The sequence below is a fragment of the Aspergillus uvarum genome, assembly GCF_003184745.1.
Source record: "Aspergillus uvarum CBS 121591 unplaced genomic scaffold BO82scaffold_59, whole genome shotgun sequence".
Classification (NCBI taxonomy): Eukaryota; Fungi; Ascomycota; class Eurotiomycetes; order Eurotiales; family Aspergillaceae; genus Aspergillus; species Aspergillus uvarum.
Window position 1 is genome coordinate 71,688 of NW_020291356.1, and position 14,869 is coordinate 86,556.

Genomic DNA, 14,869 nt, shown 5'->3' on the forward strand with positions numbered 1-14,869 from the left:
CTTGCAAAGACCACGTGCCTACGACAGGGGCGGAGGAACTGTTGTATGTATGACATCTCACGTCGATTCAGCCGCCTTCCCAGAGACTGTTCGGTGCAACATTGCCGTCTGTTTTCCGAGGCACCAGGAGCAATTTCATTCCATCGGTCGGGCCTCAGGTTGTTCTCTTTGCAGTCGTGAGCGGGGGACCTTACCAATTGGCTGACTCGAATGGGCCCGTCTGCCTTTAATGTGCATGAGACTGGCCATGATCAACAATACCTTTGACTATAAACATCGAGTACTCAAAACAAGTCGAAGAGTGGCCTGACCTTGGAAGTCAATCTGGACGCCTCTACTCTGTGTTTTCATCGCACACCGATACTGTTGCTCTACCAATCAAATTTCCTGGGACCTCCAGACTCACTTGGTTATCCACATAGACAAACCCAGTACTGCCGTGGTTTCGTTGGCGTTGCCATATTGTTTACTTTCGCCGATCCACAGCGGGTCAGAAAATGGTCGAGACCGGGGCGACTGGGCAACACAAATAGATCCTCCAGGCTTACGACAGTGCTTGGGTAGACACCAGTGATAGTGGAGTGGGATAGAGGCATCCTCGAATTGTAGCCTCGGCCGGGCAGCGGGGGAGTAAGAAAGGGCTATCTTCTGACTCAAAACACGGCCTCGACACTGGACCCGGAAGATTAGGTTACAATTAGGGACATGACATGAGATGAGCTCAACTTCGCAGCTCAAAAAGGGTAAAGAGGATGCAGGCATTGACGGAATTGGTATGCCGCTCTAAATTTGCCGTGTCGTCTTTGACCCCTCCGGATGTCTGCAGACTCGACGTTAAACTACAATCTCATCCAGGCGCATGAGCCATGAAGAAAAAACAATGGACAGTCCAGCGGAGTCGTACACCCACTCACCCCATCCCAGCCTGTGGCTTTTCTGCACTAATGCCGAGCCAACAAGAACGGAGCCGAAGCTAAGGCACTGCCAACTGTTGTTCTGCGCCAAGTCTCCGTATAGGCATCTCTGCACGATCCAGTCTCCGTCCCTGCGCGCAACAGCTCGGATTATTTTCTCAGCCAGGTCTGGCCCTACTGCTTGGTAGATCCGATCAGGCAGGAGATCAATCTGCGATTAGGACTTGCTATGCCAATTTCCGCGATTGGGAGCGAGTCGATTGTTGTGATTGATTCACAACGCAGATAACATAAGCTTAAAGGTGCTTGGTAACCAAGCACCTGGCATAAGTCCTCGATCGCTCTACCCCATGTCTGACTCTGATTCGATCCAAGTAGCGGTTGAAGACTTCCTCAAAAGTCGCTCATTGTAACCGAAGAACACCTAAGCGATGACCTCGCTATTCCTTGACTACAGCTCACATTCTTCCTTGCAGACGGACAAAGAACATCCTTATTCTGACCGTGCATGCGAGATCTCCAACAATGATATCTCCTGATTGTCGATCGGAATCAAACAAAGGATGTGGCTATATCAATAGGTCAGTTCTCAACTCTCATCATTGTACTAGTCATGCTGATGATGATCCAAGCTCCAGGGATTAAATGCATGACACAAAACCTCGGGCCACAACAACAACATAAGCTACAATTATCCCACACCTGCAGCAATATCTCCTGTTTCGGGATTGTACTTGTCTTCTTACATGGCAACAGCGACAGCATCAATCGGCAGATATAAAAATACTCGGAGCGCACCAGCCACATAAGCCGACAACAAAGATTCGAAGACCTGGCCACCAAACCCAGACAGTCTAGATTCGAAAGAGGCCTCGAGTTGCCAACTATGTCGAGGCCTCACAACCCCAGCCCAGTTTACAATCCAGGCCAGGTAATCGGTGGCGCAGAAACCACCGCGATCGTTTCTAGATCCCGGTTGCCAGCGATCAGCGGCAAATCAGGTTATATGTGCATGCATATATCTACAGCGTATGCAAGCTGTGCGTCCGGCAACCCACCCGAGGAATCAGATTTCGCCAGCTGGTTCCGGGACCGATTTATTAGGTCCAGACATCAAAAGAGGAGGCGGGAAAACAGGCAAGGATTTGTAGCGGTGGTGTGGAAGCACGCTGTATAGGCCACTCAGCCCTATAGGTGCGAGGGAATCCTTGCTGGGGTGAGTGATGAAGTCGTATGGAATGGCAAAGCTTGGATGAGACACGTAAAGCAGGAACGGAGAGCTCGACGGTCCGCGATCCATTTCTTGTAGACGCGATATCAGCTTCCACGTCGCCCCTTCGTAACATTGATATCGGTGAGATGCGCAATGTCACAGACTGTGACTGGACCAGGCTTCCCTATACTAAGCTTTACCCAGACCTCCGTGAGCTCGGTTCGATGTTAGTGCTTACGCGAGAACGAGGACGGTGTTAGCTTGCTCTGAACTCATTAATTAGGGGCAATAAGATAGTCCTGTCAGCCCTGTCCCATTTGTGATTTGCTACCAGCTAGTCTAGTAATCAAGTAGTATCTTGGAGAAAAGACAGACCATCCCATTCTACTGGATCACAGTAGGACCGCACGTCTCCATCCTCAACGACAATAGCGTATAAAATGATCAGACATAGAGCCTTAGCTTTAGTACAAGCTCAAGCGATTGATCAATCAATCCCGCCACAAATAGCCTCCTCTCCATAGCTGACAGCCCACCCCCAAGACCGCGTATTCATTAAATCCATTCTCCCCTCCTCCAAATCCCCCCCTGTCTACATACTCTACCGGACATCCACCCACCTTTCTCTCTCTCACCACCGCAACAACCGCCCAACCCCCCATCCTTTACCTCAAGGACAACCAAAAATGCCCACCCCCACAATCCTCCTCATCCCCGGCTTCTGGGAAGGTCCCACTGTCTACACCGAGCTGGCCACCCTCCTCACGGCCGCCGGCTACCCCGTGGAGACCACCGCCCTCCCCAGCACCGGCACCCTCTCGCCGGGCAACCCGACCATGAAAGACGACATCGCCGCCCTCCGCGCCGCCATTTCTCGGCTCGTCGCCCGCGGCGACTCCGTGGTGCTCGTCCTGCACTCAGCCGGCGGGTTCCTGGGCAGCGAAGCCATGCAAGGCCTTGCTCGCGGCGACGGCGAAGGCGGCGACGGCGGCGTCATCGGGATCGTGTTTCTGGCGGCCGCGGTGTTCCCCGAAGGGTTTGAGCATGCGCCGGTGCCGTTTGCTTTTGTGGAGGTTTGTCTTTCTGTTCCCTCTCCCTGCTCCTGTGCCAAAGTCAGCATATCAAGGGGAAGAAAGGGGTTGCGCAAGAGGTTCTAGGGGGGCAGGTTTCATCCAGTGCTAATTTGAACGAATGCCAGGGCGGCGCATCGTACTGTGCGAACCCCGAGAAGCTGCTCTTCGGGGATCTGTCGGAGGAGGCGCAGAGGACGTGGGTGGCAGTGCTCAGGGCCCAGCCGGCGCGGGGGTGGGATGGCACGGTCGAGTATGCCGGGTGGCGGGATGTGCCCAGTGTGTATCTGGTTTGTGAGGGGGATCGGGCTTTGCCCGTGGGGTTGCAGGAACAGTTGGCGGCCACGGCGGGGAGTCGGGTTGAGCGGTGCAGTGCGGGCCATGTGCCGCAGGTTGGCCAGCCGGAGAGGGTGGCTGAGGTGGTTTTGGGGGCGGTTGCGGAGTTTACGAGGTCGTGAGTTGGGGGGGATCGCTGCTATGGGTGTTATATAATACATAGTATATGGGGTAGGCCTGGCGTCTGCGGATGATGCTGCCAGGTGACGCTGACGATCTCGTGCAAATACCTTATGGCTTCCTCGCCAGGATCTAAAAGTGTCCTATTCGTTATCAATAGGGTCGATGCAACCAAGTGATATATAGATCATTAGACAAGTCATTGTTCTTTTCTATGGGTTGACCCAACAGAGATCCCTCCAAAGACTAAGGTACCATTGCCGACATACACATTGACCTCATTGAGATTCCCATGCATTATCCTCTCCCTCATTGGTTCCCGCCAAGTTGCGCAACAGCCCGGCCCATCTCCTCGTCGTTGTAGATGCGGAATCCCTTCTCCTTGGTCACGCTGGCGAGCTGGACATTCTTCGCGTCCAGCTTCTCCTCCATGACCTGCTTCAACGTCTTCAGGACCAGAGTCTCTGCCTCCGCCAACGTCAAGGAGCGGTGGTATTCGTTCTGCAGCTCCGCCTGCGCTCCCTCGCTGCCGGAGCCAATCGCCTTGGCATCGTATCTATAGAATGTACCCGACGGCTCGGCGTGGTATCTAATGAAGACAGAGATTAGTAAGCCAGACACACGCTACAGCAGCCGGCTGTTTTTCAGCGCCGCAAAGAGACAAGATCCCCTATCTCCATCATCACGTACAGTTGAGGTCCATCCTCATCGATACCGGCGAGCAACAGAGCGACACCGAAGGGTCGGCTCATCACGCTCTCCTCGTCATCTCCCGTCTCTCCGAACCGCAGCGCCAGGTCGCAGATCGCCTGGGTACAGCTCTCGACTCTGAGGGGTTCCGCGTAGTGGAAGGCGTGGTTCTGGCATTCGACGCGGGCATGCTCGATCAGGGACCGGGCATCTGCCTGCAGGCCGGACATGGCGCAGCCAATGTGCTGGTCGACTTCGACAATCTTCTCAACGGAGGAAGCCTCAAGGAGGCTGGAGGTGACGCGCTTCTCCACGCCCAGAATGACACCTTCCGAGGTCGCTACCTGGTTCTGTTGTTAGACGGGTCCATTCCACCACACATGACTAGTTCAGGGAACCGCATGAAGAGACACGCTCGTATCGCTGGGAGGCATTGACAGGTCGGGGCTGTCGCAGGAGGGATGGCTGAACGTACACCGATCGCAGTAGAGCCCAATTTGATAGCTTCAAGAGAGTATTCGACCTGGAAGAGACGCCCCTCCGGAGAGAAGGTGCTGCGAGGGTGACGGGGTTAGGAATCCGAAACAGATCCAGCAGACTCAAAAGGGAGGTGGCAGGGCTCGTACTTGATTCCACGGTCTGCGATGAGAAGCTGTTAGATGACCGCATCTTAGAGGAGGGTCTGACGGAGCTTACCATATTCCGATCGGGCGATGAACATGTTGGCTGTGGGGGGTGGGGGGTGAAAGAGATATGCGGAGTCAAAAGAGAAGATGGGGTTAAGTTGTGGTGGATAGGGAGAGGTAGAGGGGAAAGTGTGATAAGTTGTAGGGCGTAGGGATGAGGTGGAGGAGGAGAAGATGTTGGCCAACTGCTCTTGGGAAGCTCGGGGCGAAGCTGTTGCGGGCTACGCAAGTCCGGCGAGTGCCTGGCGGAGAAGGCGGGAGTTGCTGCCCCAGGCCACAACCAGGCATCTATCGATTGTTTGGAGCTTGTCGGATTGCGTACCAAACTTCCCCGATTACCCAACTTCCCCCTCGACGTATAATTGCGACCGTGTGCAATTCGATTTGTTATCGCTTCTCGTGGCCCTTAGCTTCACGAAGAGGAGGAGATTTCTCGCTCTATTCTTAATCTCCCGCCAAAGCAAGCCAGCCCCCTTATGCTGCATGGTCGACCCGATTGTTCTCACCCTGCGGGAGCATGTCCGTCAGTGACCGTCGCGCCAACTACATGAGCGCACCACGACCCCGCGTTGCCTCGAATCGCGTCGCTGATCCAGAAAGAGCCGCCCTGCGCAGCGGTGCCTCTCCACTGCAGTCGGAACCTATCTCTCATTTTGTCGGCTCATCCAGCCCCAAAGCCAGGATCTCTCGCGAACAACAACAAATGGCGACCGACAGGCGTGCAGAGCGGATGCCGGGCATCGCGAAGGAAAAGTCTCACGGTCGAACAAGGCATGCAACGAAGGAATTGCCAGCCGGGCATGGCAGAGGGCTTGAGCGCTCACGGTCGAAGCGAGTTAGCCAAGCCGACGGTGCCAGTCCCAATGCTCGCAGGAAGGAGAAGCAACCGACCGAGGGTCAGTCAATCTTCCCTCCACATGCTCGTTCGCAAATCGAGAATCCTCTTCAGACGCTGACTATAGACCACCTACAGCTCCTTGGAACCCGCAAGCTTCTCTAGTGCCCCATTCCACCGCGCCGTTGGCCTCTCGTGTCTCTGTTCCTCCGCTGGCATCCGCATTGCCTCCATCGCTACAGCCCCCGCCATTTCGCGAGCTATCTCCGGACGCGCAGGAGAAAGCAATCTTGGAAGATCTTCTCTTCACTTTCATGGGATTTGAGGGCCAGTACATTCATTACCACAGCTCGTACGACCCGTCGGTGGAAAAGGATCGGTTGACAGGCCCCGTCTTCCAGCTACCGGCTGGTCTAGACCCTACCTTGAAGGATCTCACCCTATCGACGCTGAAGATCGCGACGCATTATAGCGCGTTGGAATCATTTGTCGAAGTGCAAAGTCGGGCGGAATACGGCCAAGTGAGCCATGCTATGTGTGCTACGATCCGGAAATTGTTAAAAGAGTTTCTGGTACTCGTCGCGCAGCTTGAAGGTGAACTGCTGAGAAACCCCAACTTCACATTGCATGTTCTACACTTGCAGACCATGCCGACTAGCCAATGCTTGGCTCAATTGTATTCATTCGGTCAGGACCTACTCCGGCGCAACGGGCTCCTGGACCAAGACCTCGATGAGACAATCGATGACTTCGACGACGTCGATAATATTCTCGAACAGTTGAGGGAAGGCGGAGACCTTGTCCCAGGTGCGATGTCCAGCAAGAAGATATGCAAAGGCGGCAATGTTCTCCGTCTTCTTACAGAGCGACTTGCAACATTCTCAGGTGACCCCACCACGAAGGCTCTTTTGGAGAGATTGCTGCGAGACGGCAGCCGGCCTTACATGACTATGCTCAACGAATGGTTGCATCATGGAGGGATCAAAGACCCACATGGTGAATTCCTGGTCAAAGAGCAGAAATGGATCAAGCGCGAAAAGCTTGAAGAAGACTACACAGACGAGTATTGGGACAAACGTTATACGATCCGCGACAACGAGGTGCCGCCACAATTGGAGACAGTCAAAGACAAAGTTTTATTAGCAGGAAAGTACCTCAATGTCGTACGAGAATGCGGTGGTGTCGATGTCAGTAAAGAGGTCAGGGATGTGCCCAAAACTCTCGATGACCCTCGCTTTTTGGAAAATGTCAACGCGGCTTACACATATGCAAATGCCTCGTTATTGAACCTTCTCTTGACCAAAAACTCGTTGACTACCCGCTTTCGTTCTCTCAAGCATTACTTTTTCCTGGATCGCTCCGACTTCTTTTCCTACTTCCTCGAGCTTAGCGATTCTGAGCTGCGCAGGCCCGCCAAGGATGTCAACGAGAGCAAGCTCCAGTCGCTTCTCGACTTAGTCCTACGTCAGCCTGGAAGTATTGCTGCTCAGGACCCTTTCAAAGAAGACGTTAAGGTCCGGATGAATAAGGTAGGGCTCACGAAGTGGCTGATGCAGGTCGTGAGCGTCTCCGGTATGAACCAAGATGATCCGGAGGCGGCACTCGAAAAATACCAAGCCCCTTCGACGCAAGGTGGCGAGAATGATACGAAGATAAATGGATTCGATGCGCTCGAGCTCGACTATCTGGTCCCCTTCCCGTTGTCTCTCGTTATCAGTCGGAAGACAGTTTTACGGTATCAACTTGTCTTCCGGCACATCTTGTCATTGCGCCACGTTGAAACTATGCTCGGCGCATCTTGGCTGGAGCAAAGCAAGGCGGACGCCTGGCGACACAAGTCCTCTGACCGACGATTGGAGACGTGGAAACGACGCGCGTGGACCCTGCGCTCGAAGATGCTGTTGTTCATTCAACAGCTTCTGTACTTCTGCACGGCGGAGGTCATCGAGCCCAATTGGCAGATTCTCATGAATCGGGTGAACGGAACCGACGCGGATGGTTCGGAAGTCACCGTCAACGGTACCAAGCAGGCCAACCGTACGGTGGATGAACTCATGCAGGACCATGTGGATTTCTTGGATACTTGTCTCAAAGAGTGCATGCTGACCCAAGCCAAACTACTGAAGGTCAGTTGAGCTTACCCAGGCTGCCCCTCCCGCTTGCTCACAGAATAACTAGGTTCATCACCGCCTGATGATAGGCTGCAATACATTCGCTAGCTGGGCCGACGGCAACCTCAATCGCAACCTTGCCTTGGCCGACCCCGACTTGTCTAGGACAATGGGCCGTGAATACGATCCCACGCGAGTTGACAAGATTGACGAGTCACTTAAACGAGTCGAGGACCATTTCAGCCGACATTTGCGGATTTTGATGGACAGGTGAGTATCAAGGCCAAAGAGATGTGGCGATTACTGATATCGGCCTGCAGCTTGAACTATTATGCCGCCACGGAGAGCGTTGTTCTTCTGAAGCTAGCACACTCCCTGAGTGCGATCAGCAAAGAATACTGAGCATCCTTCAGAGTGCACTCCTCTTCTTCTCTCCGCCTTGTGCTGTCTACAGTCGAGGCCAACACTCGCGGACGGAAAATCCACCTCCCACACAGGCTTGTCCACTCACGACGCATGCATCTTCGCGATCGAACACCCCAGCCATGGCCTTGCCAGCGCACCCGCAATTGACAGACAAATCCATCCACCTACAGCGTTGCTGGCACGCCCAACTCTACTCCGCCGAGTGAAGCTGTACCAAAAAGCGCGGGTATCGGTTCGACAGCCCCTTCGCACCGCTATCCGGTTCGCACATCATCGATCCGGTCGCGCTGGACCTCATCCATTGGACCCCCTCACATCCCCTCAACCCTAATTCTCCTCCTAAATCATCACTAAGCCTTCGCGGCTCTTCTCACGAGCCCCCCCCCCCCCCCCCCCCCGAATCCCGGAAGGTGTATATAGTTCACCAAACGACCCCAACGACCATGCAATGATGCTAATCCCCACGAGCTCCAGAAAAAGAAATACCCAACCCGCCCAAGTTTTAGTTTAGCCGAGTTGCAATGCCATGAATTGAACCCAGCTCAGGATCTTTGGCACTTCCGAGATAATGAATTTAAGGTGTATCGTGATTCTCTATCTAGAAGTGTAACTGGCAATCGTGAGATGATGGTATTTGTACATGCATACACTGTTACAAACTCCAATGCCCCTGCTTTTTTTTTTTTTTTTTTTTTTTTTTTTTTTGGTTAAATCGGTCAACCCCGGCAACATCGACATGGCTAAGAGCGAAATCGGAGAAGAACAAGTGAATGAGATCGTCTGCGCTGCCTATGCGACGATCTGGAAAGCTAGCTCGAGCAGGATAGGACCTAAGTTCCCATGGATTGCTGGTCTACTTAGAATAACAAGCTGGAAGAGCAGAGGTTTCAAAGCCTACTGCAAGGTTTGTGAAAACCGAGGTGCTGGGTTTTCGCGTGATGCCACTTCAGGACTTTGGAGGCCTTAATGCCTAGGGTGTTCATTGCGGAGGACATCGTGGGATTGGATTGTTGTTGGCCAACGGCAGGCCGGGCCGGGCTCAGCTCTAGGGTGGAGATGCCGGATTAATCAAGTTGAAATCACTACCTAACTATAGAAATGTTGATAGGGTTATGGCTGAGGTGTCACGCATCTTGTGACCAGACGAAGGGTTGTGTGGCTTAGATATGTGAATTGTTTCTTTTCTTGGGGATGGGAGTTTGGGTCAACGAAGAATTGCTGGAAGGGAAATGCTTTCTTCACTAGCATGATCATCATCCGACCGAGACATGTAGGCATAAACTGTGGTAACTTAGGTGCGATTAGTTACTGTACAGTACGTAGTATCATAGCTGAGTTGTTCACTGCGAAAGAGAGAATAACACGATTGCCAGACTACAGAATCACAAAGAAGGAGGAGAGAGTCGGAGAGAGAAAAACAAAGAGAGGGGATCATTTCATCGTCTTGATAAGTCCCCGTTGATTTAGCGGGTCCAACTCCCCCCCTTAGACTAAACTACCGAAGGGCGCGACGGGAAGGCCTCCAGCTTCCCGCGACTGAACCATGGTTCTGGGATCGCTCCCAGACCTGTAGCACTGCACTATACTGTAGGTTATCTTGTCCCCTTCGTCTCTACTTAGTACGTACCACACTTACCTCCTATGTACCGACTACATGGATGGCTCTACCTTCCAATCCGGTATGCTGACAATCCTCTTGACGTGCATGAACTCCCTTCCCTGTCCGTGTGCAGCGGACGCTCAGAGGACAGAACAGTAACCCTGCATGGTGTCTAGCGTAACCCTAACGAGCCATTTGGCACGGTCCATTTTCTTCACCCTCCCCCCTTCCCACAGCAATTGAGCAAAGCCACCGCCGTGTTCGCTGCGCTGAGAGCCCTGTCTCAGGCAACCAGGCATAGCGGAGTCCATGCTTCGTCATCGTCTTGTCTGTGGCTCATCTGAATGAGTAGGGCCTCATGAGTAGGACATCCCATTGTGGTCAATCGGGCCGTCGACCTGAAGACGCTGCGCCGATGTGGCCAGTCGCTGTTCTTTGCAGCCGGCCTTATGCCATTCATGGTAAGTTTGAAGAGTGCACGTTCATTGGAGGCCCCAGTCGAGTGTCTCTCATTGTGGATGTGTTGGAATTAAGCCACCCGCTTGGATGACGTTATTGGTCCATTCTTCATGGGTAGTCGCATCCCAGGAACTTTACAAAATCTTGACGTCGACCTGGCCACCTTAAGGGGCTTTCAATCTCGTTTGTCGAGTGTTCCCAACACCGAGTGCCGGATTTTCTATTGATTGAGCGACTCAGGAAAGGAGCGGTGTAGATGCGAATGAGGTGGACTGAAATGAAGGAGTAAAACTTTGAATGAGAAAGAAAAAATCCTCACATTCTACTTGCGTTAATGTGAAGAGACTACGGATACCTATATTTTAGTGGCCCCGTAAATGGCAAAAATTGTTGACCTGGTGATCACTTACCGTGCCTGTGCTTAAGATCAAAATCTTCAGTCCCTCTCCTCCCGATCACCTTGAGTTAAGGGCGTTCATGGTTTCATGACCATTTGATCCCTGCTGTTATCCAAACGCTGAGCGAAGCCATCATCATGTTCGATATAGTGGCTGGCCAAAAGTCCGCGCTACTGCGCCAAATCCCTCCTTGGCTGTGTGCATGTTATGCACCCAAACAACCCTGTGGTACCTCGTGCATGACACCAAGACCGTTAATCCGGACTGCTTTCTTGGCTTCGAAGATTTTCTGATCATCACTTTCCTCCGGTTTCCGATTCTTCTTACTTTTAGCCTTGGATTCTCAATGACCCCGGAAAGCAAGGCATGCATCCATAAATACTGGAGGTTTCTCTTGTTGAAAGTTTCCTCGGAGATCGGTCGCCTCAGTAGCTCGCTTGCATCGGTCTTCAGCAGAATAGTTCTTCTGTTTAGTCCGCACACAGGCTGGTGAAGTACTCCACCAAGCCAACGCACTGATTGTTCGGTTGGCACCTTGCTGCTCCTGGATGGATATGATGAATCGGTTTTAGAGGGGGCTGTTTGGTAGGGGGCAGAAAGGTGTTAACGCAGGAAACGGAGGATGATTCAGGAACCCGAGTAAATCGATTAGGCTCGGTAGTATTGATGGTACTCTCAATCCGTGATTTGACAGGGTCAGGATGGCCTGGATCCTTCGCTTGAATTCTGTACTGAAATACAAGCGAGCTACTGTGTGACCGTGCCGGTTGGCCATCTAGGCACTGAGAGATGGACAGGCCGCGATGAACAGGCACGAGGAACCTTGCCAGACTGGCCGTCTGCTTCCATAGGGTGGGATCGGAAGTACTGGTGACCCCTCCAAGAAGGCCTTTCCCGGCCCCTCCCTTCCCCTTTCCACCTTACATAGTTGTGTAATCGTTTCGGCCCGGGGTGTCAATTCTGTTATGCCATTGAGGCAAACCGTCGAGGTCCTCAGCCTTCATTGAGCATTGATAACGTGTATTACAGGAACGAACGGAGGATCTTCGTTCAGTATCCGACAGGCTGGATGGTGTGTTTCAGGCTTTCTCTGCCAATTATTTTGGTTCTGGTCCTCATCAGCACCAAGCCTGACGCTGGGTATCGGGCTGAACGGGCTTTCCCACCCTCCGTACATTAGTACGAACAATGGAGTCCCGCATCCCAATACTTCGCTCAGCTCACACATAAAGGGCAGGATACGCACCTTTCCGGCGGGATCAAGAAGATCTCCAACGCGATTCTCTTTCGGCTGCCACATCGATCACTCCCTACCACCAAATTCGAAACGTACTATATGTCTCTTCTTTTTCAGGTCCCAGTGTACAAAGCCGTACTGGTTGACCGGGCACACCTACTGTCATCCCTTGTTGACCCGGATCACTTCGGAGAATAAGACCTGCTCAAATCTGCCACGGGCTTGAAACATCAAAATGACGCACGTAACCTGGTACCACAGCTTGTGAGCTTTGCATAAGGAGCTAATCCTTATTTGTCTTCAAGGAGTCCCAACTCGCAAACAGAGGACCTGGATGCCAAGTTTCTTCAGATCATCACAGTCCTTGATCGCGATTTCCAGAAATATTCCGTCGAGCAAAAAATCTATTTCCAGCCGGTTGACGATGTATAATCAGCGACCTTCGCCGCAAATCCGTACGTCACTGACTTCGAAACCCCTAGGATGAAGTGGAACGTCTCGAACTTCAACACCAAGTCTTCAACAAGGTGTTTGACGACCGGCTCATCTTCCCACCCCTGCCGAGCGACAACCCCGAAAGGATCCTCGATTGCGGTCACGGTACAGGAGCTTGGGCGGTCGAGGTAGCGGAGCAATATCCACAATGCGAGGTCAGGGCACATACGGCAGCTTGGACACTCAGTCTCGCTAACCACTGTGTGAAGGTCATTGGGGTCGACATATCGCCCCAGATGAGCCCTGATTATGCCCCGGACAATCTATGGTTTCAGGTACGGCTCCCATCCCCGAGCCTGAAGAAAAGTCATTCGGCATACCAGTCGATGAAAAGCCCTTCTTCCGTCTGACAAGCTCTTTTGGCTTGTTACCAGCTACCGTCCCATGGTGCTTGCCTTAGAAAATGCTAATAAAAGACGCCGTAGATCGACGATCTCAATCGCCCTTTTACCTTTCCCTCGAATCATTTCGATCTCGTTCATTCGAGGATGCAAGCGACAGGCATCGACCGAGCCAGATGGCTGTCTTATATTTGGGATATCAAGAGGTCTGGCATGTGGCGGCACGGTCATTGAATCGTTGATGTTTTGACGCCATAAGCTGACTTATGTGAACAAACTAGAGTTCTGAAGCCGGGTGGTTGGGTCCAGTTGGTGGAGATGTACTTCAATGTTCAATCAGACAATGGGTCCCTCACCGAGGAGCATGCGTTGAGACAATGGAGCACCAAGTTCATGCAGTCGTTGGATGACAGAAAGGACCTTCGTGTAGGGACGCGCTTGAAAGACCTTTTGATGGCAGCAGGAATGGACCAGGTGGATGCAAGAATGATTCCACTTCCTCTGTCTGGGTGGTCCAATGGTATACCTTCCGATGCATGAGAGTCGTATATCAGGGAACTAATACCAGTCTAGATCCACGAGCACGAGAAATAGGTGCAGCCAACCTCAAATGTACTAACCAGTTGCTGCCAGCGTTGGCGTTGTATCCGATGACTCAACGCCTGGGAATGCCTTATGAAGAGTTCGAGCAAATGATTTCCAGAGCACAGGAAGAAGCAGGAAGACCGGGCCTGAAAGCCTACTTTCCACTGTAAGTAGCTCATTTCCAATGCGTTGCCGGTTGGACGCTGACAGTTTAGGTATGTTTGTATCGGGAGGAAGCCTCGATAGACATTCGGAACTTCAGCCGTGATGTTTGTCAATGATTCTGCTCCGGTCAGGAGCTGGTCTCAAGCCGTTTGATGTTCTCCGGGTTTCCATGGACGGGCCGGTCATTAGGGGCAAGGCTTCGCTGTTAGCTCAGACAAGTCGATACTGGTGCTAGTCAATCAGTTGAACAAAAGACTCTAGATTTAATTCGCCCGTGCTTTTATCTCCTAGTTTGAATTTGAGGCTTTGCATGGGTCGTGAGGCCTTGAGATGATCACGAGCAAACACGACGTCGATCTCTCCTGGCGCAGGTAAAGAACTGACTGTTATCATAGGCATTGGTCTATGATGGTTGACAGCGCTTACAAGGTATCTGTGAGTCTGAGGTGTAGCGTGCTGATCAATACAGGAACTCGCTCATACGACGGGTTTCATTGTCGAATGCACCCTCGAAAGCCCTTTCTTGTTTGACTTGAGTCGACTCGAACGCGAGCAGAGTGCATAAAATCTGCTACTGCCAGATTTTCTGCAACCTTGCTGGCCGAAATTGAGCGAAGGGACTGTGACAAGTATGCGCTGGCAGAACCACCAGCTGGGCTGGGCCAGATTGGGCGAAGTCCATGAAAATGGAAGGACGTTGAGCACGCACTATCTTGAAGTGCGCCAGTGGAGACCACAGGGCCCACCTGGTTTGAATCATATTGACTCTCAGAATTCTTAACGCGAAAGAATGACAATGGGATTGCAATGGAGACTAGGGAGAAGTCTTAAGGAAGGGAGGAAGGATAGTCAGCGAGGGAAAGGGAAGGTTCGAGGACTGTTTGGCGCTTCGGGTACGGAACTTGGAGCCAGACACACGGGATCGCCTCGCTGGTTTGAGGACTCGAATTGTGCACTTAACCAAAGTCCTCCCACGACGTTGACAGGTCTGTTTTCTCGTCCGCATACCCCGCGACCCACATTGTCATTTATGCGATTAGTGGCTCACTGCCCTTGGGGGCTTGATCGAGATGCTGGGTATTCAAGCTCGTTCTCAGGCGATTCACAAATGGTTGATGAAGGCTCGCTCTCTCCCTCAATCAAAGCCTAGAAACGATAGTCTACAGGAAGGACAGAAAGGCTAGTTGA

At 52.4% G+C, this 14,869-nt stretch overlaps 4 protein-coding genes across 4 annotated transcripts; 3 read left to right on the forward strand and 1 right to left on the reverse strand.

Moving 5' to 3' along the window:
• The first annotated feature begins 2,643 nt into the window (after positions 1-2,643).
• On the forward strand, positions 2,644-3,757 carry BO82DRAFT_357558 (alpha/beta hydrolase). Its single transcript, XM_025636050.1, has 2 exons — positions 2,644-3,200; positions 3,326-3,757. The coding sequence occupies exons 1-2, from the start codon at positions 2,814-2,816 to the stop codon at positions 3,653-3,655; spliced, it is 717 nt and encodes a 238-aa protein (XP_025488341.1). The 5' UTR covers positions 2,644-2,813; the 3' UTR covers positions 3,656-3,757.
• A 64-nt stretch (positions 3,758-3,821) lies between these two features.
• pup2 (proteasome core particle subunit alpha 5) lies at positions 3,822-5,233 on the reverse strand. The gene is made up of 5 exons (XM_025636051.1): positions 5,040-5,233; positions 4,970-4,982; positions 4,819-4,897; positions 4,344-4,687; positions 3,822-4,242 (listed from the first exon to the last, which is right to left on the reverse strand). The coding sequence occupies exons 1-5, from the start codon at positions 5,062-5,064 to the stop codon at positions 3,963-3,965; spliced, it is 741 nt and encodes a 246-aa protein (XP_025488342.1). The 5' UTR covers positions 5,065-5,233; the 3' UTR covers positions 3,822-3,962.
• Positions 5,234-5,546: 313 nt separating this feature from the next.
• On the forward strand, positions 5,547-8,714 carry BO82DRAFT_343243 (gamma-tubulin-complex subunit SPC97; the record flags this gene model as incomplete). Its single annotated transcript, XM_025633612.1, has 5 exons — positions 5,547-5,925; positions 6,003-6,061; positions 6,143-7,990; positions 8,043-8,245; positions 8,296-8,714. 5 exons carry the CDS (start codon positions 5,547-5,549, stop codon positions 8,375-8,377), a joined length of 2,571 nt encoding a protein of 856 aa, XP_025488343.1. The 3' UTR covers positions 8,378-8,714.
• Positions 8,715-12,138: 3,424 nt separating this feature from the next.
• Positions 12,139-14,043, forward strand: BO82DRAFT_318005 (class I SAM-dependent methyltransferase). The gene is made up of 8 exons (XM_025632631.1): positions 12,139-12,335; positions 12,401-12,521; positions 12,578-12,745; positions 12,800-12,865; positions 13,016-13,137; positions 13,213-13,451; positions 13,505-13,682; positions 13,732-14,043. The coding sequence occupies exons 1-8, from the start codon at positions 12,331-12,333 to the stop codon at positions 13,760-13,762; spliced, it is 930 nt and encodes a 309-aa protein (XP_025488344.1). The 5' UTR covers positions 12,139-12,330; the 3' UTR covers positions 13,763-14,043.
• The last annotated feature ends 826 nt before the right edge of the window (positions 14,044-14,869 follow it).

What these genes read in the sequence shown, in the direction of transcription:
- BO82DRAFT_318005 (XM_025632631.1), top strand. An exon ending in ATTTCCAGCCGGTTGACGAT is followed by an intron (nt 12,522 to 12,577) that starts GTATAATCAGCG and finishes CGAAACCCCTAG; the next exon opens with GATGAAGTGGAACGTCTCGA. An exon ending in TCTGTCTGGGTGGTCCAATG is followed by an intron (nt 13,452 to 13,504) that starts GTATACCTTCCG and finishes ATACCAGTCTAG; the next exon opens with ATCCACGAGCACGAGAAATA.
- pup2 (XM_025636051.1), bottom strand. Translation starts at nt 5,064, where the DNA reads ATGTTCATCGCCCGATCGGAATATG. An exon ending in TGGGCTCTACTGCGATCGGT is followed by an intron (nt 4,688 to 4,818) that starts GTACGTTCAGCC and finishes CAACAGAACCAG; the next exon opens with GTAGCGACCTCGGAAGGTGT. An exon ending in GATGAGGATGGACCTCAACT is followed by an intron (nt 4,243 to 4,343) that starts GTACGTGATGAT and finishes TGTCTTCATTAG; the next exon opens with ATACCACGCCGAGCCGTCGG.
- BO82DRAFT_357558 (XM_025636050.1), top strand. Translation starts at nt 2,814, where the DNA reads ATGCCCACCCCCACAATCCTCCTCATCCCCGGCTTCTGGGAAGGTCCC. An exon ending in TGCCGTTTGCTTTTGTGGAG is followed by an intron (nt 3,201 to 3,325) that starts GTTTGTCTTTCT and finishes AACGAATGCCAG; the next exon opens with GGCGGCGCATCGTACTGTGC.